This window comes from Lithobates pipiens, unplaced genomic scaffold (assembly GCF_037356315.1).
Source record: "Lithobates pipiens isolate NorthernLeopardFrog02 unplaced genomic scaffold, aLitPip1_a1.2 Scaffold_25, whole genome shotgun sequence".
In the NCBI taxonomy this organism is placed as follows: domain Eukaryota; kingdom Metazoa; phylum Chordata; class Amphibia; order Anura; family Ranidae; genus Lithobates; species Lithobates pipiens.
The window spans coordinates 9,644,670-9,672,413 of NW_027507787.1; the positions used below are offsets into that span (position 1 = coordinate 9,644,670).

A 27,744-nucleotide genomic window follows, 5' to 3' on the forward strand; every position below is an offset into this window, starting at 1 on the left:
TAAGTGATGGTTTGGCCCACACAGAGCCCTGATCTCATCATCGAGTCGGATTACATGAAGAGGAAGAAGGATTTGAGGGTGTCTACAGCCACAGAAGACCTTCAAACTGTGCACAAGTGTACCTAGAAGAACTGATGTCGTTTTAAAAAGGCAAAGTGAAGTCACACCAAATATTTGATTTGGATTTCTCATCTGTTCATTATGCTAATTGATCAAACTAAACTATTAACACTTCTACTTTTGAAAGCATTCTTAATTTACAGCTTTTTTTCCCACATCTGCCTAAAATTTTGCACAGTAAAAAAACAAAACAAATGTATAATATTAATATATACATATAAAAAAAATATATGATGGAGATAGATAGATTTAAGGTTTAGGAGTGTGTCTATGGGAATGTTTGACCACTTTTCCAGAAGCGCATTTGTGAGGTCAGGCACTGATGTTGGACGAGGCCTGGCTCACAATCACCAACCTAATTCATCCCAAAGGTGTTCTATTGGGTTGAGGTCAGGACTCTGCAGGCCACTCAAGTTCCTCCATCCCAAACTTGCTCATCCATGTCTTTATGACCCTTACTTTGAGCACTGGTCCAAATCATTTGGTGGAGGGGGGATAATATAGTGTGGGTTGTTTTTCAGGGGTCGTGAAGAGAGCTCTTAAAAAGGCATCCACATACCAAGACAATTTCATGCTCCAAACTTTGTGGGAACAGTTTGGGGATGGCCCTTTATTTACTCAACATGACTGGTGGGATGCAAACACTGAGCAGTAACAGATGGGCACATCTCATTACTAGAGATCCTAAAGAGATAAAGAAACCAGAGGGCAACTTATCCTAACAACCACCATATATTAATGGATATATAATTTTGGCTGAACGTAACATTTAGGGCCAACTCATATCAGTCAGGTTCATCACAGCATGCTATTATGTCCCATGTTAACATGCACTGTATTCATGCAGCCCCTCCATTGGGCTTCCTAATGTACCACAATGGGCTTAAAATCATACCTACAGCATTTTTATATACGGTATTAAAGCACTTTACAACACATGGTAGTAATATACCATGTGCTGCAATGAGCGACTTTTCAAAATAAACAGCACAAAAGTGCTACAGTGTGAACGGGCCTTTAATCCTTTTGCCGATACAGATGTATGGCATACATTTTCAGCAATAGGGGATTTTACACACACACTCCCAGTTGCTGTAGCATGTCAATTCGGCAAAATCATGTCCAAGAACCCCCAGTAGTGTGGGAGCCCCGGAACTGCTTCCATGTACACGAATGTAAAACACACACGTTTGGGGCATCTATATATGAAAACATCTACTATGCAAACCAGAGCGAGCAAGAATTCTAGGGCCACGATTCACAAACTCCAAACTGATGACCTGTAAGGACTTTCAAAGCGTGGTCTATAAAAAATTTTGGGTAGAGAAGTTTCATGGGCATGCACAATTTAATATGCTTATATTGTTATTTCTATACAGTAGTTAGTGCAAGTACATCTTTTACTGCAGCAAAAATTGGTAAAACGTGTTTGTGTGCCCTAAAAACTATCTTAAAGCGGGAGTCCGCTGGTTTTTTTTTTTTTTTAAAGCCAGCAGCTACAAATACTGCAGCTGCTGACTTTTAAAATAATGACACTTACCCGCTCAGCGCTCCCGCGATGTCGGCACCCGAAGCCGATCTCTCGATCGTCTCTCGGGTGCTGCCGCCGCCATCTTGGGTAGGGAATCAGGAAGTGGAGCCTTTCGGCTTCATTTCCCAGTTCCCCACTGCGCATGCGCGAGTCGCGCTGCGCAATAAGGATGGTCCCCACTGTCTCTGGGATCCGTGTGTTTCCCAGCAGGCAGCCGGGGACCTTCGGAAAGGGGCGTACCTTCTGCAGAATCTACGCCAGAAGTGGGTGCAGATACCTGTACTGTACAGGTACCTGCACCTCCCTCCCCCCTGAAAGGTGCCAAATGTGGCGCCGGAAGGGGGGAGGGTTCCAATGAGCCGAAGGTCCACTTTAGGGTGGACCTCCGCTTTAAGTGTAGTTTTTACTTAAAATTAGCACTTGAGGCATTGTGTTGTGTAACACACGTTCTGACGTGTGGCGTTAAAGCTGTAAAGCTCGTCAGGCGTTTCTCATGCCTCTTTCATACACCATTTGCATGCCGAGGATCTTGAAAAAGAATCCCTTTGCCAAAACTGTAATAAAATGTTAATGGGAATGAGGGCCTTTTCCCGACAACCCTGGCCGGTGGTTGTCAGGGTCTGCAGGGGGGCAATCTAGAAGCCCCCTTTAACAAGGGGGTCCCCAGATCCCACCCTATGTAAAGGAGTATGGGGTACATTGTAACCCTATACATTCACCCCCCCAAAAAATAGTCAAGACTGAAAACAGTACACAGTTTTTTAAAGTAATTTATTAAGGCAGCTCCAGTGTCTCTCCCGATTTCTTCATCCTTCTGCTTCTCCTCCTCTCCCTGGTCTCCTATCTGCGCTGTCTTCTCCCTTTGTTCTCCACTGGTGACATCATCCGGAGGCCCCACCGCCTTGTGACGTCACCACCCCATTATGCACCTGGTGGTAATGGCACAAGGGGGCGGGGCCTCCAGATGAGGTCAACAGTTGGCCCCGCCTCATGTCTTTATAAGTAATGGCACACGGCGGACCTAGTATCACACTGGGATAGAGGATTGAGAGAACATCCAAGGAAGAACAGAGGGAGAAGACAGCACAGTGAGGAGACCCGGCAGAAGCAGAAGACTGGAGAGAGGAGAAGACATCAAGACAGGGGAGAAAAACTGGAGAGCGGGAGAAGACATGAGCAGAGGAGGGAGAAGAAATCTGAAGCAACCCCCCCCCCCCCAAAAACACCCCACCCTTTCCCGACCTGCATGCTCGGATAAGTGTGAAAGCTAGTGCAGCTAAACACGCATTAACGCCAATTCAAAAAGCAACTAAACACGTTTTTTACAGCAGCTTTTTCCTGGCGTTGGTAGTGGCTTTACAACTCATTTTTTATAACGTCATGTGTGTATGAGGACTAAAAGGTGTGAAGAAACATCTTTGGGACCAAAAGGATTAAACCCAACCAAACCGTCAACCCATCCAAAAAATGTGGTATTTTAACTTTCTCACCGTTTCATTCCCAAAAAGGATGTCCACATAAGGCATAACTTTCATGAGGGGCTCCTTAAAGAACTGACTGATGAAGGGTGCCGAAAGGTTCATGCAGAAGAGCTTGTTGTTTTCAGAGGACTGTGTGGAAACTTTAAGGATGGCCTCAGGAGAGACAGTAAGGAAGAAACCCTGAAAAATGTAAATAAAGAACGGTTAAAATGATAAAAAGCATATTTTTACTTGTTTTTCTTTACCATCATGCAATTGTTTAATGTCCTTGAACAATGCAAACACAGGAGCTTCTTTTGAATGGCACATTCAAACTCAAACATCTCAACAGAGCTCGATTTAGATGGTTTGTGAAGCAGCTTACGTGTAGTGACTAAACTCTAGAAACATTTTTACAATGCAGTCCTGCCAAAGAAGTAAAGAACTTTCATATCTCCGAAGACTGCCCTATTTGTAATATTAGGACAAAAGCCGTGTTCTAGAGAACACAATGTGTTTTTGATTGATTTCACATGAACATTAATAAATTATCAGTGTTTGTAAATGTAGACAGTACAGATTCCCAAGACTCGAGTACTTTGTAGAGGAGGCTGTCTGGAGGTTAGGTTTCAATGCACCAGACTAAACACAGAGGAATTTTAGCACACCACTCTTGCCACAAAGGCTATGTGGCGAGACTAAAATCTTAGACATGATCTCTATGCTGGTGAAGGAAACGGTTACCTCCAGTTACCTTGAAGATTTCCAAATATTGCCTTCCTAAGAAGTCTTTCACAACACCTTTAAGTGTATGTATAACCAAAGCTTTTTTTGTACAGAGTAGGAATGGGTAAACATCTATCAGTTTATTTCGGGGAGATCTGTGTCCCATTGAGAAAAACTACTTGACCTCTGGAAGATTTACCCCCCCTTCATGACCAGGCCATTTTTTGCGATACGACGACGCATTAATTGCGCGGTCATGCAAAAAATGGTTTATCAAGTTGATGTCATTTTCCCCCCACAAATAGAGCTTATCTTTGGTGCCATTTGATCACCACTGCATTTTTATTTTGTGTACTATAAACAAAAAAAACTGACAATTAAAAAAAAAAAAAAAATCTACATTTACTTTTTTTCTGTAAAACATATCCATTACAATTTAAAAATCTAAGACCAAGGAATTTATTGAGGCACAGATCTGGGGAAGTATACAGAAACATTTTTGCAGCATTGAAGCTCCCAATAAGCAGAGTGGCCTCCATCATCCGTAAATGGAAGACGTTTGGAACCACTTCCTAGAGCAGGCCGCCCGACCAAACTGAGCGATTGGAGTTAGAAGGGCCTTAGTCAGGGAGGTGACCAAGTACCCAATGGTCTCTCTGACAGAGCTCCAGCATTTTTCTGTGGAGAGAGGAGAACCTTCCAGAAGAGTTTGCCAAAAGGCACCCAAAGTCTCAGAGAGAAACAATTCTTTGGTCTGATGAAACAGATTAAACTCTTTGGCCTGAATGGCAAGCGTCCTGTCTGGAGGAAACCAGGCATCACTTATCACCTGGCCAATACCATCTCTACAGTGAAGTATGGTGGTGGCAGCATCATGCTGTGGGGATGTTTTTCAGATGTAGGAACTGGAAGGCTAGTCAGGATCGAGGGAAAGACAAATGCAGCACTGTACAGAAACATCCTTGATGGAAACCTGCTCTAGAAAGCTCTGGATCTCTGACTGGGGTAAAGGTTCATCTTCCAACAGGACAATGACCCCAAGCACACAGCCAAGATAACAAAGCTAAAGGACTACTCTGCAAATGTCCTTGAGTGGCTTGGCCAGAGCCCAGCCTGGAACCCGAGTGAACATCTCTGGAGAGATCTGAAAATGGGTGTGCATCAACACTCTCCATCCAACCTGATACAGCTTGAGAGGTCCTGCAAAGAAGAATTGGAAAAACTGCCCAAAAAATACATGTCTCTAGCTTATAGCATCATACACAAAAAGACTTGATTGTGCAGTGCACATGGTGCTTCAACAAAGTATTGAGCAAAGGCTGTGAATACTTCTGTATATAATCGCCTTTAACGTCCTTTCCCAGAGATGCAGCTGAAAGCAAGGAGAAATGCCTACTAAGCGAGGGAAATGACCATCTTAGACTTGAAAGAAGAGTTCTTATTAAAAGATTTACTCTTAACACTTGGTTCTGGTAAAATTTGGGATTTTCCTTTGGTCACCAGAACAAAGAGGGAGACTCTCTCTAGCAAAGAAAAAGGACAAAAATAAAGCTTCACGAGGTTCTAATCCTTTTCTCTACTCAAAACATAAAAATAATGAATTGGATATACACACTATGTCCATCACTACCAAAACACGGTATATCACAAAATAATTTTACATGAGCTTTCAATAAGTTGACTCGAGTGTCTAAACTCAAGAAAAAAAGGTGAAAATATTTCAGTTCACCAGTCCTTCGGTGGGCCAGCACCATTTTGTTTTTCCCAGGTTAACTACTTTTACCTGGCAACCCCATGAGTAACAATTTCTGTCCTACTGTGATAATGCCGCCGCCGCCATCTCCGCTAAGGGAAGCCAGCAGTGCTGACTTTCACAGCCAGCTCCCTACTGCGCATGCTGTACTCTGTGAATGGGCCGACTGTTGAGGAAGGAGAAGGGAGCCGAACGTCTGGCCTAGTTCACCACAGCAAACTCGAATTTAGTGGGAGCGGGTACTATCAAAACCAGGTGTTAACCCCCCCACCCAAAAAGCGGAACTTCCCTTTTGGATGGAGTTCCACTTTAAGTACGTTAGAACTACAGAATATTCCCCCTAGACGCACACTAAAATTATTCTGCATTTATCTGACAGATACAAAACACTTTCAATGATTTAAAAGTTCAAAAAAAATTAAATAAAAAAGTATTAGGGTTTACATATACTTTAAAGTAAGCTTCAACTGATATGCAACATGTTTTTTAATCCCTCACCCCAAAAAAGTAAGCTTAGTATAGGTAAATATTTTTAATGAATTTCAAGTACCAGTGAACCCCATGGTGAAAATGATAGTTTAGGAACAGCTCGTAGCTGCAGGTTGCTCACTTCATGTGCCTCCGGAATGACAGTCCCCGTTTACTCTTAGTGCAGTGTAAGGGTCGCCCAAAATTGCATTACTATTTTGTTTGCACATAATTTAGAAGTTTATAAATGTGTAGCAAATCTTTAATTGGTCTACAATGTTAAGCCCCTTTTACACGGGATGTACGATCAGGTCCACCTGTCAGTTATTCAGGTGGACCTGATCAGACACTCCATTCACCTTTATGGAGCGGCAGATGTAAGTGCTGACATGTCAGCTGACACCTGCTGCTATCCGATCCTCTTTTGCCAAAACCAAACAGACTGAGGTCCTATTTATCCATTCGTGGATCGTGGCCCCCCATATAGGATAGCGGGACTCTGTCCATCTCTGCACAGTAAGCAGAGACGGACCTGTCATCCACCTGCTCAGCGGGGATCAACAGAAAGCAGTGCCCACAGATGGAGGCGCCGGCGTAAAAGGGGCCTTATGGGGCCGATTTGATTTACAGCATGGGGATGGCGTACAAACTCCATAACCGTTTCCCAGGAGCAGAGACCAGAGTCTGCACAACGACTATTATATTAAGCTTAAAATGTAAATAGTGCTGCATTACAGCTTTTAAATTTCTTATGAAAAAAAAAAATAGATTTTTTTTCTTCAAAAGATTTTAATTTTAATGTATTTCTCACAAACGGCATAGGCATACTTACAATGAAACCCGAAAAGATATTCTGTTATTCATTCTGAGTATGGGGATGCCACATGTGTGAGACTTTGCCAGCCTAGACACAGAGGAGACCAAAATCCAAGCAGCACCTTTGGGCCAGACACAGAGACCACCAAAATCCAAGCAGCACCTTTTGACTTTCATGGAGCATACATTTTGCATCTAATTTTTTGGGCTACTAAGGCTCAATTGTACACGGGACGTTTTCACCACCTCTCCTCAACAAATTAACTTGAAAGATAGTAACAGACGTTTAAAACATCCATTTAGCCACGTTTACATGCTGCGTTTGAAGAAATTTCCTTTTTCCCCGCTTCAAAATAGCCAAAAATGAAAAAACACCCGTAAACGAAACGTGGCTAAATGCGAGTTCACACGTTTGGCACTTGACTTCCATTGACTTTAATGTTAATTCAGAAAATGCCCATTCAAGTCTATGGACGCTTATTGCAAAAGTGAAGACTTTAGTCAAATGGAAGGTAAATTCTGAAGGAGGCTGCTACTGTCAGGAAGAGGCAAGTAAGAACCTGGGTGGGGATGTGGTGGTTAGATTAGGCTATGTGGGCTATAGAGGGTGGCCTGGTGGGATTTTGCACTATAGTAAGCTTGACCCTGATAAGATTTCAGGACATAACTAATCTGCCGACATCGGACCTGCATTTTAGTCAGCGTTCATCAACCAATGTAATTTTTCTGTAGATGTACAAAGATAACTATTAAAGTGGTTGTAAACTTATATAGCCAATGAAGGGACTAGCTTCAGGTATCTCTGAAGAAAGAAATCCTCCTACTTAAGTTGTACCTGTTTATCTGCAGGAATTTCTTCTGTAGAGGATTCTAAAAACTGATTTTTCTTCTCAGCTCTAGCAGCAGGGGGTGGGGATCTGACATCACACGCACTGCAGAACTAGAGCCCTGAGTTCCCTGATATCTGATTGGAGGAAAGGGACACACCCCCTCTACGCAGGCGTACAGGCTCATAGTAAAACCCAAAGCTGAGGGTGCGAGTCATCTGTTGCGTCTTAAAAGGGATGGCCAATCTCCCAGGAGGTTGTTGTACGAGGAAAAAAAAACTGTCATGCAGTGAGCAGAGTGGTCAGAGGGGAGCAACACTCTGTGCTTTGGATTCCGGCTAGTACAAACTATAGTGGGATGTGCTTTGTTTATTTTTCATGTCTGAGGTTTACAATCCCTTTTAAACATTCACAGTGGAAGAAAGTACTTCATGTTTGTGACCACATATCCATTCTGGAAGGGAAATTACAATAACGTGAGAACATTTAAAAAGGATATACATTTTTTTAAAGGGTATTTTATTTAAAATAATTTTTAGAACTAAACATTTAAAGTGGAAATTCAGTCAAACACTATCTTTACTTAAATCTAATCCCAACCCCATTGTAAGCCTATCCTATCTACCCTGTGAAAGCAAAGATCTGTATTACTTATCTATGCAGAGGGCACTTCAGTCCAGTAAAATGATCTCCCCAGTGGCCGGCTTTAATGAAGTGGGCAACATCGCAGATCCTGGTCGATGATGTCACCCATATTATTACTATGGGGGGGATCAATTTTTGGCGGTCCCTCCTCAACACTGAAGCCAGTGCTGGGACCCCATCAGGTGACCGGACAGGAGTGCCCTCAGAATAGCCAAGTATACAGATCTTTCCTTTCTCAGGGTAGATATAACAGACATAGAATAAGAGTAGATTTAAGTATATTTTCTGTTTGACCGAACTTCCACTTTATTGATGGAAATGACACAGGATTCACAAAGTATTGTGGGTGATCATAGAGCATATTACTTTCCCATGTCTCTCTAACTGTACCACGGTAAGCCTTGAATAAGCAAGGCAGGGCGGTAAGGGGGTGGGTGAGTCATTTCCTAGACCCCGATCCCAGCTTCAATTATTGAGCTTGGCAACAGTAGGCCTGGAAATCCTCCAGCTACCTGAAATGTAAATCTGAAACATTCAGACTATTTCAAATTTACCTGACAAGAAAAAAATAAAATTAACTTTTTTTGTTAGACTAAAAAGAAAACACTACGTATTTCTTTAAAATGGTAAACCATAGTGATCAAATTATTTCCAATCAAATATACACATATGCTAATGTATGTCACAGGTTTAGAAGCCAGCTAAGATGAAGAGCAGAATAGAACATGTAAATGACAACGGGCTATAAAACTGATCATATACACTATACATATGAAAGGTCAGAGGCAGAATAATGCTTTCCTTCTAGATATGGTTATGTGGCTGTATATGGAAGTGTAGGAATGAGCAGAAAACAGAGCTCAGAAATGATCTGTAGAGCCCCAAGGGGGATATTATCTGATGATTAAGGCTGTATATTTTTCACAGAGGTGACAGATTTCATGGAAACCAGAAGTCATGAAAATATTACTTTGCTGTGAAAAATTGTGACACCACTAGAGGTAGGCCTATTTATTATTATCTCCTTCTTACTTTCATTGGCCAAATAGCAATGCCAAAACCTGCTGCAGGGAATGCAGATAAATTTATATAACAAGTGAAACGAATATTTGCAGGAGGTATGGTTTTTAAACAAGGCTATCATCGATATATAATCCGCCACTGAACTATAAAAAGGCTTTTCAGAATCATTGCAGGCTAGGTTGCAATAGGTCAAGGTTGCATTGAAAGCCCAGGCTAAGCCAAGCTTTGTTACATTAACTTAGCATCTCATTAAAGAAAATGACACTAGCAAGTTACATGCACTTGCAGTTTTTTTATCCTCTTCTCTAAGCTTAGGTCTCAAACCCTCTCCTGGCTGTGTTGCCAGGCTCCTATTACTTTAGTGACCCCTGTACATGCCAGGACAAAGTCCAGTAGGCATCTCCTCTACGTGCACGCTCCCGGCAATGTTACATGCAGCCGTTCAGAATGGCACACACAGACAGGAAGAGATGGAAACAGATAAAGCCACACCTCTCTCCACAGTGGCGATTGACAGCTTGGAAGCTGCTGTCCATCACCACTGTTGAGGGAGGGAGGTGTGGCTTTGGCTCTGTGTTCTTCTGGCGCCGTTTGAGTGTGCGGCGATGTGAACAGTTGCACCTTTCATCATAGTTTCATACAGGAACATCCTTGCCAGACTCCAAAGGGACAGGGAAGTCTGGCAGCGCAGCTGGATAAAAAGAGCTCAGAAGAGGAAAAATAGCCAGTGTATGCAAGACCTGTTATTGGCATCTTATTTCTTAAAAAACGGAACAAAATAAACAAAAAAACACTTTAATATCACTATAAGCACAGGTTAACTAAAATACTGCAACTCCGCTAGATGAAAGCACTTTTGTTCAAGACAATATTCAGCCTTTACTGAGAACACCCTGACCTCACCAAGGTAGAGCATTTCTTTCCAGATCGCCACACTAATTTGAGATATTAATGCTAAGGATTGTATTGGATTTGGTCACAGCGGTTTCTATAGCAGCAGACATTTTCTGCTTCACATCTTACCTATTTTCATAAATTATATTAGGGTTTTTCAAAATAATATTTAAAGGAGAAGTCCAGTCTAACCCTTTCTAAACTTAAACCTGCTCTTGACCCAATTCGAAGCCCTATACTAACTTGCCTGTAAAGGAAAGCGGTCTATACCTACCTATTCCCTGGACACTCCAGCCCAGTCACATGATCGGCTCCCAGCGTCTGCTTCATGGGAGAGAAAGGACAGCTGACAGATGCCGCATAGTAAGCCTAGGCATTGCAATGTCGTTGGCAATCACTACTCTTCACTGAAGCCAGCCACTGGGGAGATCACATGACCGGAGTGGCCATGGAATAAGTGTACACGTTTCCTCTACGCGCTACAGGCTAGTTAGTATAGGAGTCAGATGGAGGGGATAGGGTTCAGGTTTAAGATAAGATAGGATTGCACTGAACCTACAATCAAACCCCAGTTACTTAAGGTTGAAGTTCAGCCTAAAATTAAAATCTCCAAATCTACTTGCAGCCACATTCTTAGACTAACCTATCTGTGTAATTCAAAAACTGCAATACATACCTTTTCTGAAGCCGCTCCAGTCTCCTGCGGCGGATGCTGGGAAATGCCAGGGATGTGACGTCACCCATCAACTTACTATGGGTGTTCCATTGTCTGCTGCCTCTTCTGCACACTCTCACACACAGAAGCCACCTCTGACAGCTCAGTGTGGGACTGAAGCAGCTTTAGTAAAGTTATGTATAGCTATTTGTTCTTTACAGGGCTAGGATAGGTTAATCTTAGAATGTAACTGCAAGTAGATTTAGCGATTTTAGTTTTAGGCTGAACTTCTACTTTAAAGTACAATTCCAGCCAATTTACTTATTTTGTTTTAGTATGGGTGGAGAAGCAAAGAAGTCATTCTAAGCTTTCAGGGGTGATCAATTGGTCTTTGTTATTATTATACAGGTTTTATATAGCGCCAACAGTTTGCTCAGCGCTTTACAACATGAGGGCAGACATTACAGTTACCTTACAATTTGGTACAAAAGGAATCAGAGGGCCCTGCTCGTTTGTTGGAAAGGTTTCCATTGCTGGCCCAGTGAGCACTGCCATTGGGACAAGCAGTAACTGGAAATCTCCACTATAGGAATTGTGCTGAAAACCTGACAGTTTCCAAAGCCTTCTCATCTAGTGAAAATGATTTGTTTCTTAACTATATTATGTGTTCCCATTAGAAAAGATCTCCCGATCTAAAAAAATAAAAACCGGACAGGAATTTTAACCCTTTTCCACGATCAAAAGAAACCAAAAACCTGGAGTTTCCCTTTAAACTAGTTTTCCAACTGTCAGTCACTATACATACAGTGAATGCACTCAACTAGGTATAATATGTATGCCTCTGCAAGGTACAACATAAGAATGTTGTCAAGGGGTGACTATCAATGTCAACGCATGATAGCCTATGTGTCGATGTAGAGAGGCAGGGGCAATTTGAGGTAGAAAAATAAAATAAAAACACTGCCAGAGTATCCAGGAGCAGCATTGTTTCGGCAGAAAAAATGTTGGATGCGCTTCTAGCACGAGCGTTAATTTCAATAGCCAGAATTAAATGAACACCTAAGAGCTTGACGCGCCTAGACGTGTTAACAAATGTCAAGTGTTTTTTTCTGCCAAAACGCTACTGCCAGAAGGAAATGCGTCTAGTAGACATGGCCATATGCCCAGCGCACATGAGGCCTTAAACTAGCATATACAAAATGTATTAACTCACAGTGTGGATAAAGATAAACTGCCAATTAAAACGTGATAAAATGCCTTAGTGCTCGTTTACACCACAATCAGTGTTCAGTGTGATGTTTCAGCAATTATTTGCAATATGTTGTTGTTGCACTTTTGTAGACATCTGATTTTTTTATTCAGTTGAAATTACATGTATCTGTGGTGTGTTTGGTATGTTTTTATGTGCCTAAAAAATGCTGCATGCTACACCTATTTTAAACACACATGATAGCACTGCACTGGTGAAAGCTAAGCTTATTTAAATCCAGGCATATTTGTTCAGACAGACTTGTAAAAACCCATTGGACTACATCTGGTGTAAAAAAGCCCTTAAACTGCATGACGGCAAAATCATAGCCCTATCTGAATAGCAATCTAAAGTAAATCATCATAAACCACTGTAGCCTTATGAGTTTATGTGAAATCTCCATTAATACCTGTACAATATTGTAATTAGAAATATATTTCCATTAGATTTAAATATATATTTAAAGTATTGAGTGTTTGTGTTGGTATTACTGTAATTGGTTCAACTTCAAAGCTTGGCCTTTTGTTTTCCCTGATAACATCTCACCTGGGAAGTAAACAACAGCTTTCGTTGACTCATCCAATCAGGCTGTTCCCAATATACATTGACTAGGTGCAGTGACCAATTAGGGAGAATATATTAGCCACACTACAGAAAGTAGGGGGGGGGGGATATAATGCTTTGTGAGCAAGCCAAGTCACTCTGGTGTGGGAGCACACGGCAGTCACCATGGGCTGACCTGAAGTTAACAGGTAATCTAACTCTGAACTTGCACCTTATATTGTATTGTAAATACGATTCTGTGAGTAATTTGTAAATATCATGTAAGCCAGGGGACCTACATTGTATATTGTGATGTAAATACTGTCTGGTGTGTAATTTGTATATATTATGTAGCCCTATAAATAAATGTGTATTGCTGATTGAACTATCTCTTTTGTACAAGATCTCTCAGATCTAGATATGTCCATACTACTACAATGATTGAGGGGTATGCACATAATCATAAATACTAGTCAACACCACGTATGAAAGGCAATGTTGCAGCATAAGAAATGAAAATTAATGTCCAAAGTGTTTGTTCTTCATTACAAAATAAAAGTAATCAGATCCCTAAACTGAGAACTGCATGAGATCAGAGTACACAAGCCTATTCCTATGAACTAAAAGCCACAACTTAATATGATCTGAGCAGGTTCTGTTGCAGGTCTGTTTTTCCATTAAGCATTTATGGGACTTGTCAGTGTTACAAGGGAACTGTAAAACATCCATATAATCCCTCAGTTCCTGTGCATGAATTAAGCTATTCCCTACAAGAAGAGCTTTTGCTGCCAAAAGCTTATTTTCTGATATTGAGTGCAGGGATAATACCAGAGGTGTGATGTTATTTTAACAGTGTACAGACCCCGCAGTTGAGATGCAAACGCAAAAGAATTCTTTTTCCAGGCCAATAAAATGGCTGCAAAGGCATCTGGGTTAACTGGGCTCAAAAACACATGGAGGAGAGGTGGAGGCAAGAAGGGTATATATGCAGAAATTATACAAAAAAGACGCCACTTGCCCCCCATCTATAGCTGGCTATTGCAGTAAGTAGTATTGGAGGACTACATAACGTATAAACAGCACTAAGGATGAATCCATGGGTAAAAACCAAGCTCAACTTACCGACCAGCTCTGTGGCTTACGCATGCATTTGCAAATGTGTGCAGACTAAATCCCTGCATACTGTTAGACAGGTTTAATTGGTTGTCTGCAAGCTGGTCGGTAAATTAAGTGTTTTTTTTCCCCCCTTGGATTTATCCTTGGCCATATTATATACACACACACACACACACACACACACAAATCAGGGGCTGCAACAAAGCTTAAGGGTGGAAGAATTTACAAAATTACCAACACCAAACTGAAGTTTAAAGGTTTACGGGACAGGGGGCGTGATAAGATGAGTAAACAACCAATTTATGAAAACCTCTTATTCTTATGCAGAGTTTTAAGAGAATAAATATGAATGGGGCCTTTTTCTAGACAGCATTACATGTCATTTTGCTTTAAGGGGTGGTAAACCCTCACGGTTTTTCACCTTAATGCATACTATGCATTAAGGTGAAAAACATGCTGCAGCCCCCAGAGCCTCCGTTTTACTTACCTGAAAGCTGCTATCTTCCGTCCGGGAGCGAGCACACCAAATCTAGCTGGTGTCTCATGTCCTGATTGGATAGATTAATGGCAGTGCAGCCATTGGCTCCCGTGGTGTCAATCAAATCCAATCATGTGGCACCAGGGGGTCAGGGCCAAGTCCTGCAGTCTGTGTGAATGGACACAGATGCAGTACTCGGGAGCTCACCTGCACGGGTGTGGACCAGCCATGGCTCATACATGCCACATCAGTTCTCATCAATGCCACTACAGTGCCTCACAAAAGTGCTAGTTCACACCAGATGCAGTTCCGTGTGCTTTTTTTCTGCACTAAAAATGCACGCACAGTGTTGTCCATGTATTCCAATGGCTCTAGTTCACACCAGTGCAGTCAGTTCCAGGTGCAGAAACTGACTATAACTAACTGTATTGGTGCTGAATAAAAAAACGGAACTGCATCTGGTGTGAACTGGCCCCAATAGGTAGTCAAATTAGATTTGAAACTTATGCCCCTAGAACACCTGACTGTGCTCCCTGCATGTTGGGCCTCTATGGAAAAACGCTGTGGAAAAGTCTTACACATGTGGTATCACTGTACTCAGGAGTAGGAGTCTATTTTGGGGTGTAATTTTTCAAAAATGTACATGCTATGTGTTAGAAACATTATGTAAATGGACATTGTGGAAAAAAAAAAAAAAAAAAAAAGTTCATTTTCTTTCCACATTTTCCAAAAACTTGTAGAAAAAAAAATGACATGTTCAAAAGACTCAACATGGCTCACATTATACATTGGGGTGTTTTATTTACAAAATCGGGTAATTTTTGGGGCGTTTCCATTTTCCTGGTTCTCCCGGGCCTTCAAAAGTGCAAGAGGTAGTCAAGAAATGATATGTTTAATTTATGCCTAAGAATGCCTGATGGTCCTCCCTGCATGCAGAGCCTCCGTCTGGACACACTGTGTAAAAGTCTGACACGTGGCATCGCCATTATCAGGAGGAATAGTAGAATGCATTTGGGGGTGTAATTTGTGCTATTCATATGCTGTGTGTGAGAAATAACCTGATAATATAACAATTTTGTGAAAAAAAAAAAAATATTGCAAAGAATTGTGGGAAAAAAATTACAACTTCAAAACACACACCACGCCTCCAACTAAATACCTTGGAATGTTTACTTTCCAAAAAGGGGTCATTTGGAGGGTATTTGTACTTTCCTGGCTTGTTGAATCTCAAGAAATGAGAGCGCCGATTTTACCATGCTGTGCTTGAGGGGTGTTTTTCATAAGTGATGTGCCTCAAAAACCACTTCAAAAACACGGGCGCATTGATGCTTTTTAGCTGCGTTTTCAATGCATTTGAACTGAGGTGCATTTTTTTTTTTAACTGACCAAAAATGCAGCAAGCAGGATTTTTATCACTACAATGGAATCGCAACGGGCCAGAGTGAAGACAGAGAATTTAAAAGATTTTTCTTGAGCTTTTCTTGCGCTAAAGGTCCCAACAATAGCCGACGATAAATTCTTATTCATTTAAAATGATAATTAAAAAGTGGACTATAATACAGTTATATATAAAAATATAAAAAAAAAATGTAAAACTGTCATTTTCGGACAAGTGCATCCTGCATCTTCTGCGTAAATATTTCCATTCAGTGCACCTCTATTCAAAACAGTTTTGATTTTAGATACATTTTCAAGTACTCTGAGCATAAGAAACAACATTAGCTAACTTCTGTCCTTTATGAAGCTCATGTCTACAGACATTGATCAGCATCCTCACCGATTTCATCCACAAAAATCTAAACCACAAGCCTTGCAGTATATTAGTCTAATGATTAAACATTATGAAGGAGCTGTGTGAACAGCTACAAGGTATTCTGAGAGAAATAAAGCATAGAAATACAGAAGACTGACAGCGAGCTGTCCCCTCAGGAACCAAGACCCCTGACCCTTTGTCTGAGCAGTGCTGATTGACCCTGTGCTGATCACATGCACTTTCCCAAGGAAAAAAAAATCTCTAGCAACACACACTAAACTGAGCATGTGCAGCCTGACTCCAGTAACTCTGTCTATGAACCTGTTCTTGAGTTAGCGGAAGAAGGGGAGGATCAGAGAAAAGATCAAACAGCCTCTCTACACAATGTAGAGGATTAACCCCTTAGGTTGTGCAGTGAGTATAACAAGCATGCTTTATTGCATATACAGACTTCTATAACGGTTGTAGACTTAGTAATACTTTAACCAGTTTTGGTCTTTCATCCATAATGCACCTTAGCACAAACATTTTATGAATTTGCAATTTAGTCTTTTAAGGAGGTGCGATTACATTTTAAGAGGCCACAAGAAAATAGTCTGCCATTTTCATATTGCAGACAGCACTTTTCATTCTAAATTGGGCCACGTCCTGCAACTCTCTGGAGGGGACTTCACATCAATACCATAGTAAAAAAAAAAAAAAAAAAAAAAAAAAAATGGAAAAAACATTAGTTACAAAGTTTTTACCCCAAATTTATTCATCCTACAAACACCTCTGATAAGGTCAGCAGGACGATCAATGGTAAACGGAATTGATCTTACACTTGATGAAGTGTGTATAGTTGATATAGCTACAGTGCCTTGAACGGGTATTCATATCCCTTAAAATTTTCCAATATTTGTCATGTTACAACCTAAAACGTAAATATAGCTAACAGCTAGCCCAGAACTCCCCCGTATGGTCACCGCACACAGGTGTCCTGCAGCTAGCTTGACTAATTGTTACAATCAAATGAGACACCTCAGGCACAGGGCCACTTATGAACTAAGGACCCAATCTTCAACCTTCACAGCAGGTTTCGGTCACTTGGACCTTCAAGTACTGGTACCCTTTCATGTTTAGGGTCAACTCCCTTGGACATGTACAGCACCCTGCAGGAATTACTTTAGCACTGTAGTGTCCAGAATTTCAACTACGGAGGCACATTACAGACAAACCCTCGCAGGATCTTGAGTTTTCTTTGCGAGGCTCGGGTACCATTTATCTAAGCATAAATGCCTGTGTCAAATTGATCTGATTGGTCAATACCTTGATTCGTTTTTGGAACAGTTCGTGGGACCTGGAGCTCAGAGAGCTCAAACAAACCGTGCCATCCACCTTGCAGACACTGGTAACAAACTAAGGTACTTCTTGTATGGGAGGGGATATATATGGGATCACTTTCTGTCTGAAGACCTTTTGTCTACCAGTGTCCATTCACCTAATGATGGAGTATAACTCAGCAGGTAATATTAGACTGACTGTGCCCCACGATGTATGAAAAAGAAAACAGCGCTCCATTGCTGGTGTTAGTGACCAGAATAGTGCCTTATATCATTAGGAGGAATAGTGCCCCAAGGGCCGGATAAAGGCTAGTAAAGGGCCACGGGTTGAAGACCCCTGTGACAGACTAACACAAAGTGGCACATAATTGTGAACTGGAAGGAAAATTAAATAGTTTTAAATTTTTTTTTTTTACAAATTTCTAAAAAGTGTGGCATGCATTTGTATACAGCCCCCTTTACTCGGATACCCCTAACTAAAATCTAGTGGAAACAAATGCCTTCAGAAGTCACCTAATTAGTAAATATAGTCAACCAGTGTGCAATTTAATCTCAGTATAGAGAACACACCAGACAGGCCAGGAATAAAGTTGTGGAAAAGATTAAAGCAGGGATAGGGGGAAAAAAAAAATAAAAAAAATAAAAAAACACCAAGCTTTGAATATCTCATGGAGCACTGTTCAATCCATCATGTGAAAATGTGAAGAGTATGGCACAAATGCAAACCTATCAAAACATGGCCATCCACCTACACCAACAGGCCAGGCAACCAGAGCATTAATCAGAGAAGCAGCCAAGAGGTCCATGGTAACTCAGAGGCGCTGCAGAGAGCCACAGCTCAGGTGGGAGAATCGGTCCACAGGACAACTATTAGTTGTGCACAAATATGGCCTTTATGGAAGAGCAGCAAGAAGAAAGCCATGGTTGAAAGAAAGCCATAAGTCGTCCTTTTTTGAAATTTGCGAGAAGCCATGTGGGGGACACAGCAAACATGTGGAAGAAGGTGCTCTGGTCAGATGAGACCAAAATTGAACTTTTTGGCCTAAAAGCAAAAACACTGTGTGGCAGAATACTAACTGCAAATCAGCCTGAATACACCATCACCACCATGAAACATGGTGGTGGCAGCATCATATTGTGATTGTTGTGAGGATCCTTATCTTCAAGCAGGGACAGGGAAGCTGGTAAGCCGATAGGAAGATGGATGGTGCCACATACAAAATCTGTTGGAGTCTGCAAAAGATTTGAGTTGAAGGCGTAGGGTCACCTTCCAGCAGGACAACGACCCTAAACATACAGTCAGAGCTACAGTGGAATGATTTACATCAAAGCATATTCATGTGTTAGAATGGCCCAGTCAAAAGGGCAGACCTAAATTCAATTGAGAATATGTGGCAAGACTTACATTGTTGTTTACAGATGCTCTACATCCAATCTGACAGAGATTGAACTATTCTGCAAAGAAGAATGGGCAGAAAATTTTCACTCTAGATGTGCAAAGCTGGTAGAGACATAACCAAAAGGGACTTGCAGCTGTAACTGCAGCGAAAGGTGGTTCTTCAACAAAGTATTGACTCAGGGAGGCTGAATACAAAATGAATGTCACACTTTTCACATATTTATAAAAAATAAAAAAATAAAATTACCATTTATCCATTTTTCCTTACACGTCACAACTGAGTGCCACTTCACAATTTGTGCCAATTTTTACTATTGCATAAAATACATTTACTTTCTTGGTTGTAACATGACAAAATGTGGAAATGTCAAGGGGTATGAATACCTTTTCAAAAGCACTGTACATATATAGCTTAGCTGGAAAACAGAAGAAGACCAAACCTGAAAGCGTTAAGTGTTGTACTTAACTCATAATTGTAACTACTGTGTTTGAGACAAAGTCTTCCTTGTTAGCAAGCTTACAGCCTAAAAACAGCTGAGTCGGAGAATCCCAGTGTTACAGTATAAGCCAAGGGTAACAGCTTATATTTAGGGCACCTTCAAACTAGGCAAAGCCGAGCATCCAACTGGCTTTTTCAATGAAAAGAGCTTTTCTTCTGAGACTTGTTTTATTGAGTGTCAGAGTGATGAAAGAGGCAGGTTTACATAAGAACATAGTGAAGTCATTTTTTTTTCTATTTTTTTTAGACTAGCAAACCAACCACCAATAAGCTTGTAAAAGAATATATCAAAAAACCTATGAAATTAATATTTTAAAGTATAGAAGGTATAGCCCCATGTAGTAGCTGTAAAACTTCTCTCTACCATCATTTATTTTCCTTTATGAACAAAGTTAATAAAATTAAAATTTGAAGCCAATGCAAGTAGAGTAACATTTTTCAAATCCTAATTAAACCTGCAAACCTCTGGGAGCAATTGTAGGTGTCCCAGCTTAACCAGCCAAAACATTTTCTATGCCACGTGGACAACATGGGCAATGTTTCATTAGGAACCATTGCCTAAACAAACCAAGTTCCTTCCATGGCTCAGGGCTGCAAAAATATTAAGACAAAACAAAGCAGCACAGCATACGGTTTCGCGTTACAAAACCTGTGTTTGATTACAAGACCCTTCGACATTACAGCCAGGGCTGAAAGCAAAATTAATTTAGTCAGAGAAAACATCACATACAACACAAATGGACATGACATGTTCTTTCTTCAGTGAATAGGAATCCAAGCAAGTTTTTTTTTTAAAATAAAAATAGAAAAGGTTTATTGTACAATGGGTTAAAAAAATCTGGTCTATACATTCCGTATCCTGATATAGTAATAAATATCTACTCATGCTTGCCTTGCAAGGATCAGAGACAAAAACATACAAAAATTGTATTAATGGCACATCCACCAAAATCTGGCAACGCGTTTCAACTAAGCATTGTCTTCAGGGAATGAGGTGGGAGTAATCCAAAATTGGTATAGAAAGCTTAACAGTGAGTATATGAATTTCACTGAATTACAGACAACAGTAACCACGACAGTATGTAATTCAGTGGAATTTATATACTCGCTGTTATGTTTTCTCTACCTATCTAGGACTGCTCCCACCTCATTGAACCCTGAAGAATGCTATACCTAGTTGAAACGCGTTGGTAGATTTTGGTGGATGTGCAATAGAAGTATTATGTCTGCTTCCTGTGAGGCAAGCATGAGATATTTATTACTAGATCAGGATATGGATTGTATAGACCAGATTTTTTAACCCATCGTACAATAAATATTTTCTAGGTTTATAAAAAACATTGATACCATTGGTTTTCAATTTACTAGGGATGGAGCAGCTATCCAACCCACGATACAATCACCGCCTCAATGAACAAAGCATATCCTATATAGTGTGCACTTGCCTCAAGCCAAAGCACCTAGTGTAAATCTTGTCTGCTCTCTCCTTCCTCTGGTATCTGCATGAGCCACTTTTCAAAGTGAATACGTACACCAAGTAATCCCAGGAGATGGCCCCACCATCCCTCAAGCACAGCAGGTGACTGACAGCCTCAGCTGAACAGGTTTCCCTATGGATCTGTGTAGAGGGACATACAGTGCATCCGGAAAGCATTCATAGTTCTTTACTTATTTCACATTATAGCCTTATTGCAAAATGGATTCAATTCATTTTCCTCAAAATTCTACAACTATCCCATAATGACAACATGAAAGAAATTTGTTTGAAATCTTTGCAAATTTATTGATAATAAAAAAACGAAAGAAAAACACCACATGAACATAAGTTTTCACTGCTCATTAACTTTGTTTTAGCACCTTTGGCACCAATTACAGCCTTAAGTCTTTAAGTATAAAGCTTCAAGCTTGACACCTATTTTCAGGCAGCTTCTCCCATTATTCTTTGCAGGACCTCCTAAGCTCCACAAAAGGATGGGGAGATGGCAAAGGTAGATTTTTCTTTTCCTCAGTCTTCACGAGGGAATTGGAGGGCTTCAGTAACCAAAACTGCAGTATTTATCCTTGTGACATGACAAGAAGCACCCTCATGGCTAACAGAGGACAGAATAAGAATTAGACTTGGGAAACTTAACATTAATAAATCACTGTGACCTGATGGCTTGCACCGAAGGGAACTCTGTCACTTAACTGCCAGCCCAATGATCCTAATTTTTACTGACAGTCTACTAAATGGAATGGCACCATTAGAGAAAAGCCAATGCAGCACCAATATTTAAAAAAGGGCCCAAAATACATCCCTAGGAATTAGACCAGTTAGCCTTACATCAGGTGATGATGGGGATTATATACAAGATTTTAGTAATGAAAACGGTATCATTGGCAGTAATTAGCATGGATTCATGAAGAATCGTTCTTGCCAAACCAATCTATTAACAGTCTATGAGGAGGCGAGTTGTCATCTAGATAAAGGAAGGCCCGTAGACGTGGTGTATCGGGATTTTGCAAAAGCATTTGACACAGTTCCCCATAAACATTCACGTACAGAATAAAGTCCGTTGGCATGGACCATAGGGTGAGTACATGGATTGAAAACTGGCTACAAGGTCTTTCAGAGGTGATAAATGGTGAATACTCAAAATGGTTGGGGGTGGGCAGGGTAATAACTTTTCAACATGATGTGGAAACCTTGCAAGAAGATCTGAACAAATTAATGGGGTGGCAACTACATAGCAAATGGGTTTAATGTAGAAAAAATTTAAATAATGCATTTGGATGCAATCTTTAGACTAGAGGGAACCTCTGGGGGAATCTAGGATGGAAAAGGACCTGGGCATCCTAGAAGGGCTCAGCCAAGCTGCTGCAAACAAAGCAAACAGAATATTGGCAAGCATTAAAAAAGGGATTAACTGCAGGGATAAAGTGATAATTCTGCCAATCTACAAGACTCTGGTCTAGCCGCACCTGGAGTATGCTGTCCAGTTCTGGGTACCAGTCCTCAGGAAGGTTGAACTGGAAATGGAGTGAGTACAAAAAGGGCAACAAAGCTAATAAAGGGGCTGAAGGATATTAGTTATGCAGAAAGGTTGCGAGCACCAACTTATATTCCGTCTGGAGAAGAGACACTCGAGAGGGGATAGGATTTCAATTTACAAATGTTTTCAAAAAACTATCAGATAAGCACTTGAACTACCACAACATCCAGAGATATACAAGGAAATACTGACATAATCACACACATAGGTTGGACTTGTGTCTCTACCTCACCTACTATATAGGTTGGATAGGGATTATCAGTGTACCGCTATTTTAAGATCTCACTAGAGATCTAATTGGGTTCAAGTCTGGGCTCTGGCTTGGCCACTCAACAACATTCAATTGTTTCACTCCTTTGTTATCTTGGCTGTATACGTAGGGTCATCATCCTGTTGGAAGATGAACCTTTGCCCCAGTCTGAGGTCCAGAAAGCTCTGGAGCAGGTTTTCATCAAGGATGTCTCTACATTGTTGCATTCATCTTTCCCTCTATTCTGACTAGTTTCCCAGTTCCTGCCACTGAAAAACATACCCACAGCATGATGTTGCCACCACCATGCTTCACTGTAGGGATGGGATTGGCCAGGTGATTAGCAGTGCCTGGATTCCTCCAGACATGCTGCTTGTCATTCGGGCCAAAGAGTTCAATCTTTGTGTCATCCGACCAGAGAATTTTTGTTTCTCATGGTCGGAGTCCTTCAGGTGCCTTTGGGCAAAGCCAGGCAAGCGGTCATGTGCCTTATACTGAGGAGTAGCTTCGGTCTGGCCAATTTACCATACAGGCCTGATTGATGGAGTGCTGCAGAGATGGTTGTTCTTCTGAAAGATTCTCCTCTCTTCAAAGAGAAAAGCTGGAGCTCTGTCAGAGTGACCATCAAGTTCTTGGTCACCTCCTTGACCATGGCCCTTTACCCCTGATCGCTCAGTTTGTCCAGGTGGCCCGCTCTAGGAGTCCTGGTAGTTCCAAACTTCTTCCACTTATGGGTGATTGAGGCCATTGTGCTCATTGGGACCGTCAATGCTGCAGACATTTTTCTGTACCCTTCCCCAGATCTGTGCCTCGATACAAACCTGTCCGAGGTCTACAGACAATTCCTTGGACTCCATGGCTTGGTTTGTGCTGACATGAACAGTTAACTGTGGGACCTGATATAAACAGGTGTGTACGCATTTCCAAATCATGTTCAATCAGCTGAATTTACTACAGATGGACTCCAAGTTGTAGAAGTATCTCAAGGATGGTCAGTGGAAACAAGATGCACCTGAGCTTAATTTTGAGTGCCATTGCAAAGGCTGTGAATACTTGTGTACATGCAATTTACATTTTTTATTTTTAATAAACTTGCAAAGATTTCAAACTTCTTTCACATTGCCATCATGGGGTATCGTTTGTAGAATTTTGAGGAAAATAATGAATTTAATACATTTTCACTGTCCCCTGCCATCAGCTCAAATAGATTTAGATGCATGAACTTTGAATGGCTATAGAGAGGAGTGGGCTGAAGATCAATAGGTACAAATTACAATGGGTATAGAAAAGAATTGTCTCCCTTTAAATTAATCACATTTTGTTGCTTTGCAGTCTGAAATGGAGACTGTTTTTGTTTTATCCAGCTGTAGTTACTCAGTGAAACTTATAACATCTAATTGAAAGATATAATACCAACATGCCAGAAAAAAATACAATAAATTAAAAACAGAATCACCGAATTGGAAAAAGGATCACCCCCTTGTGTCAGTATTTTGTTGGAACCACCTTTTGCATCAATTACAGCCTTTAGTCTGTTAAGATATGTACCTACTTAGCTTTGCACATCTACACTTTGCAATATTTGCCCACTTTTCTTTGCAGAACTGCTCAAGTTCAGTTAAATTTGATGGTGACCATTTGTGGGCTTCAGTCTTCAAGTCATTCCACAGATTTTCAATGGGGTTTAAGTCTGGGCTCTGACTAGGCCATGCAAGGGCATTCACCCTTTTCTCTGCAATTTGGGTCATTGTCACGTTGGAGGGTAAACCTTCCCATTGAAGACTTTCTGGCAGAGGGCAGCAGATTTTCCTCAAGAATTTGACAGCATTTTGCCCCATCCATTTCTCTCTATCCTGACAAGTGCTGCAGTCCCTGCTGCAAAAAACACCCCACAAAAAGGATATTATCACGTCCATGCTTTACTGTAGGAATGGTGTTATTTGGATGTTGAGTTGTATTAGATTTCCGCCAAACAGTTTGGTGTTGAAGCTTAATTATATTTTAGTCTCATCTGACCATAACATCCTTTTCCATGTGGCCTCAGACTCTTCAAAGTGTGTTTTGGCAAAGCTCAGTCGTGACTGCATGCGTCCTTACTTGACAAGATTTTTTTTCCTTACAACCCTCCCATGCAAACCAAATTTTGGAGAATTTGTAATAACGTTGTCACATGCACACAATGACCACTATCACAAACTCTTGCAACTGCTTCAGAGTTGCTGTGGGCCTCTTGGTAGCCTCAGAGTATATACAGCTGAATAAAACAAAGTGTCTTCATTTTAAGCTACAAAGCAACAAAAAGTGTTTTTTTAAAGGGATGATTTTCTATACTCTCTGCATGAAGGAGGATTTGTTTGATCTCTGGGTATCCCTGAAGCTCTTCACTTTAGTAGGTATATGTAAACATTTACAACCACTTTAAGGTACTGTATTTGCTGGCGTATAAGACTACCTTTTACACTTAAAAAAAATGCCCAAAAATCGGGGGTCGTCTTATACGCCGGGTATACAGGTATACAATGCTGCCCGATAGATGTCAGCCCCCAAATGTCTGCCAATACTGTATGTGGCTTCAGCTACAAACAGTATACGCCGTTGAGCCAATCCCGGCGAGCGATGTATTCTATTAATGAATACAGAGCCTACTTGGATTGGAGTAACAACCTCTGCCAATCCGAGCAGGCTACATAGAGTAGCCTGCTCGGATTGGCTTTGAGAGAGAGAGGCAAGGGCTGATGATGCTACAGCCTCTGCCAATCCAAGCAGGCGTTGTATTCATTAAAATAATACACCACTCACCATACTTCCCTAGGTAAATCCATTCACTGATCTACTACTATACATCCTGCTATTTGCCTTTGAGGTCCCAGGCACCCAAGAGGGACAGGTAAATCTGGGACATATGACAGGGGGGTTATTAAATGCATTTTGGTGGACAATTCCCATAGAATGTAACCCAAAAGTGGTATAGGTTTGGTTAGTGAAAAATTCTACTTTCCAGAGTTGTGGCATTCAATAGATCTCTGTTTGTGTTATTATTGTTTGATTTACTTTATGACATAACACAGCATGGCGGATGAGTAGTTGGCATTCTTGCTTTGTATTTTTTAATCGTTCTAATGTTTTTTTTAAATGGTGTTGCCTCAGAAGGGGGGTAGTCTTATACCGCGAGTATTGCCCAAAACCTATGTTTTCACTTGAAAAATAGGGGGTCGTCTTATACGCCCAGTCGTCTTATACGCCGGCAAATACGGTAACTTAAAGGCAACATGTTAAAAGAAAAAGTTTGATATAAAAAGGGGATAAAAAAATATGGGTAACCAAACCAAACTCATTTTTAGCATTAAGTGCTTATTTTTACAATATTCATATAGTTACTATTTTTAATTTTTAAACTTTGCACTTGTAGAGCAGCTGGCTAGATCTACAGTACTTGGGAAATGGGAACAAAAAAAAAAAATCTGCATTTTGGGGAGAAAATTCGTTAATACGTAACTTGGAATTGGGGTGGTGCGGTTAAATGTGCTCGAGTCTATACTAAGATCAAAAGGAAGCTTGTTGGAGCCAAGCGGGTTCTGGAAGTCAGCCGAGAACAGTGAAAAGAAGTCTTTATTATTCTTATTGAGCATCATATTACCAAGATATGCTGAGCTAGCCACAGTAAGGGCAACAAGTTGGCAGAACAGACCAAAACAAAAATAAACCACTTATTAAATTAAGGACCTCTGAACTAAATTATAATCAGTATATAGTCGGCAGAGAAGGAGACGTTAAATTGTCATGAAAAATTATCAATGCTGTAACTATTTACATACAATTACAGCCAGCAGCTTTAGCCACCAACAGTAATTATGTTCTGCTGGTCCTAGAAATTAGACCACCACATTTGAAGGTCAATGACTCCCAAACATGTTAATGGGGTAGTAAAATAGAGGTCATATTGAATCAAATTAAAACTCTGCTTGGCAGCTACATTCAAAGACATAACAGAAAAACACAACCTACCTATAAAATGTTGCTTTAAAAAAAGTACATGTGTAAGCAGTGAGAAAACGAAGGGCTTGTTCACACCAGCCTCTGCACGGGTGTGCGGTATGCAGATGTGATGTTATTTTAAATTTAAGGCCTCATGTACACTGCTGCTGCTACTAAACGGATGTTTAGGAGCAGTTGGGCATTTTTTTTCAACTGCTCCTGAACTCCGTTTTATCTTATCTAAACAATACAAATCAATCACTTTGCAAAAAAAACTTTTAGTCAATGCTCACATGTTGAGTGTAATAGTTCCATTGATCTTCAGATACATACATAAAATGTGTACAACACATTTTTTTGTAGTATAAATCAAGGTAATCTACCACTTCAGCATATTTTTTTTTGTTTTTTGAACAAAAAAGAATTTTGCCTTGCCTATAATTTACTTTTTTTTGGAGTAAAGTACAGTACTCCTAGATCAGGTCTTATATGCAGGCCATCTTCAGGGGTTTGGGACACTAGCAAAAAAAACTTGTATGCCCACCCCTGGAGCGTACACAAGTCCCAACCAATCCATGAGACTTTTTTAGAAAGCAATAAGGAGTAATTAAAGCCAAGTTACACCCTAAAGTGGAACTTCCGCTCATCTGAAGCCTCCCCCCCTCCCAGAGTCAGCGCGGACCATTCCTATTGCTCTGTGCAACTCACGCATGCGCAGTAGGGAACCAGGAAGTGAAGCCGCAACGCTTCACTTCCTGATTCCCTCACCTAGAATGGCAGCGGCAGCAGCTGTAGTATTTATAGCTGCTGGCTTTTAATATTTTTTTTTCCAGTGAAATCTCTAAGACACAGAAGGAGGGGTGTAGGTCCTGCATTGTACTCAAACATAAGAATTTTGACTTGCCTGTAAATTCACCATTATCTTAATTGTTCAGTATAGGACACAGAACTCCAGTATTCACAGACCATGGGATGTACCCCTTCCTGGACAGAGCACTTTTTGCGATTCAGCACTGCGTTGCTTTGAACTGACAATTGCGTGGTCGTGCAATGTTACACCAAAACAAAATTGACGTCTTTTTCCCCCACAAATGGAGCTGTTGGTAATATTTAATCATCTCTGTGGTTTTTATTTTTTTGCGCAAAAAAGGACAGTTTTGAAAAAAAAAAAAAAAATTACCTCGAAGGCTTTAAAAGCGCAGAACCCTCA

At 40.8% G+C, this 27,744-nt stretch overlaps 1 protein-coding gene across 3 annotated transcripts in view; it reads right to left on the bottom strand.

Annotated features, from left to right (window-relative positions):
• ADK (adenosine kinase) overlaps nt 1-27,744 on the bottom strand; it is a 258,251-nt gene that overhangs the window by 35,958 nt on the left and 194,549 nt on the right. For all 3 annotated transcript variants that reach the window (XM_077454045.1, XM_077454046.1, XM_077454044.1), the window contains exon 7: nt 3,142-3,312. In XM_077454045.1, the coding sequence (XP_077310171.1) occupies nt 3,142-3,312 (171 nt within the window). The remainder of the gene's footprint in view (nt 1-3,141; nt 3,313-27,744) is intronic.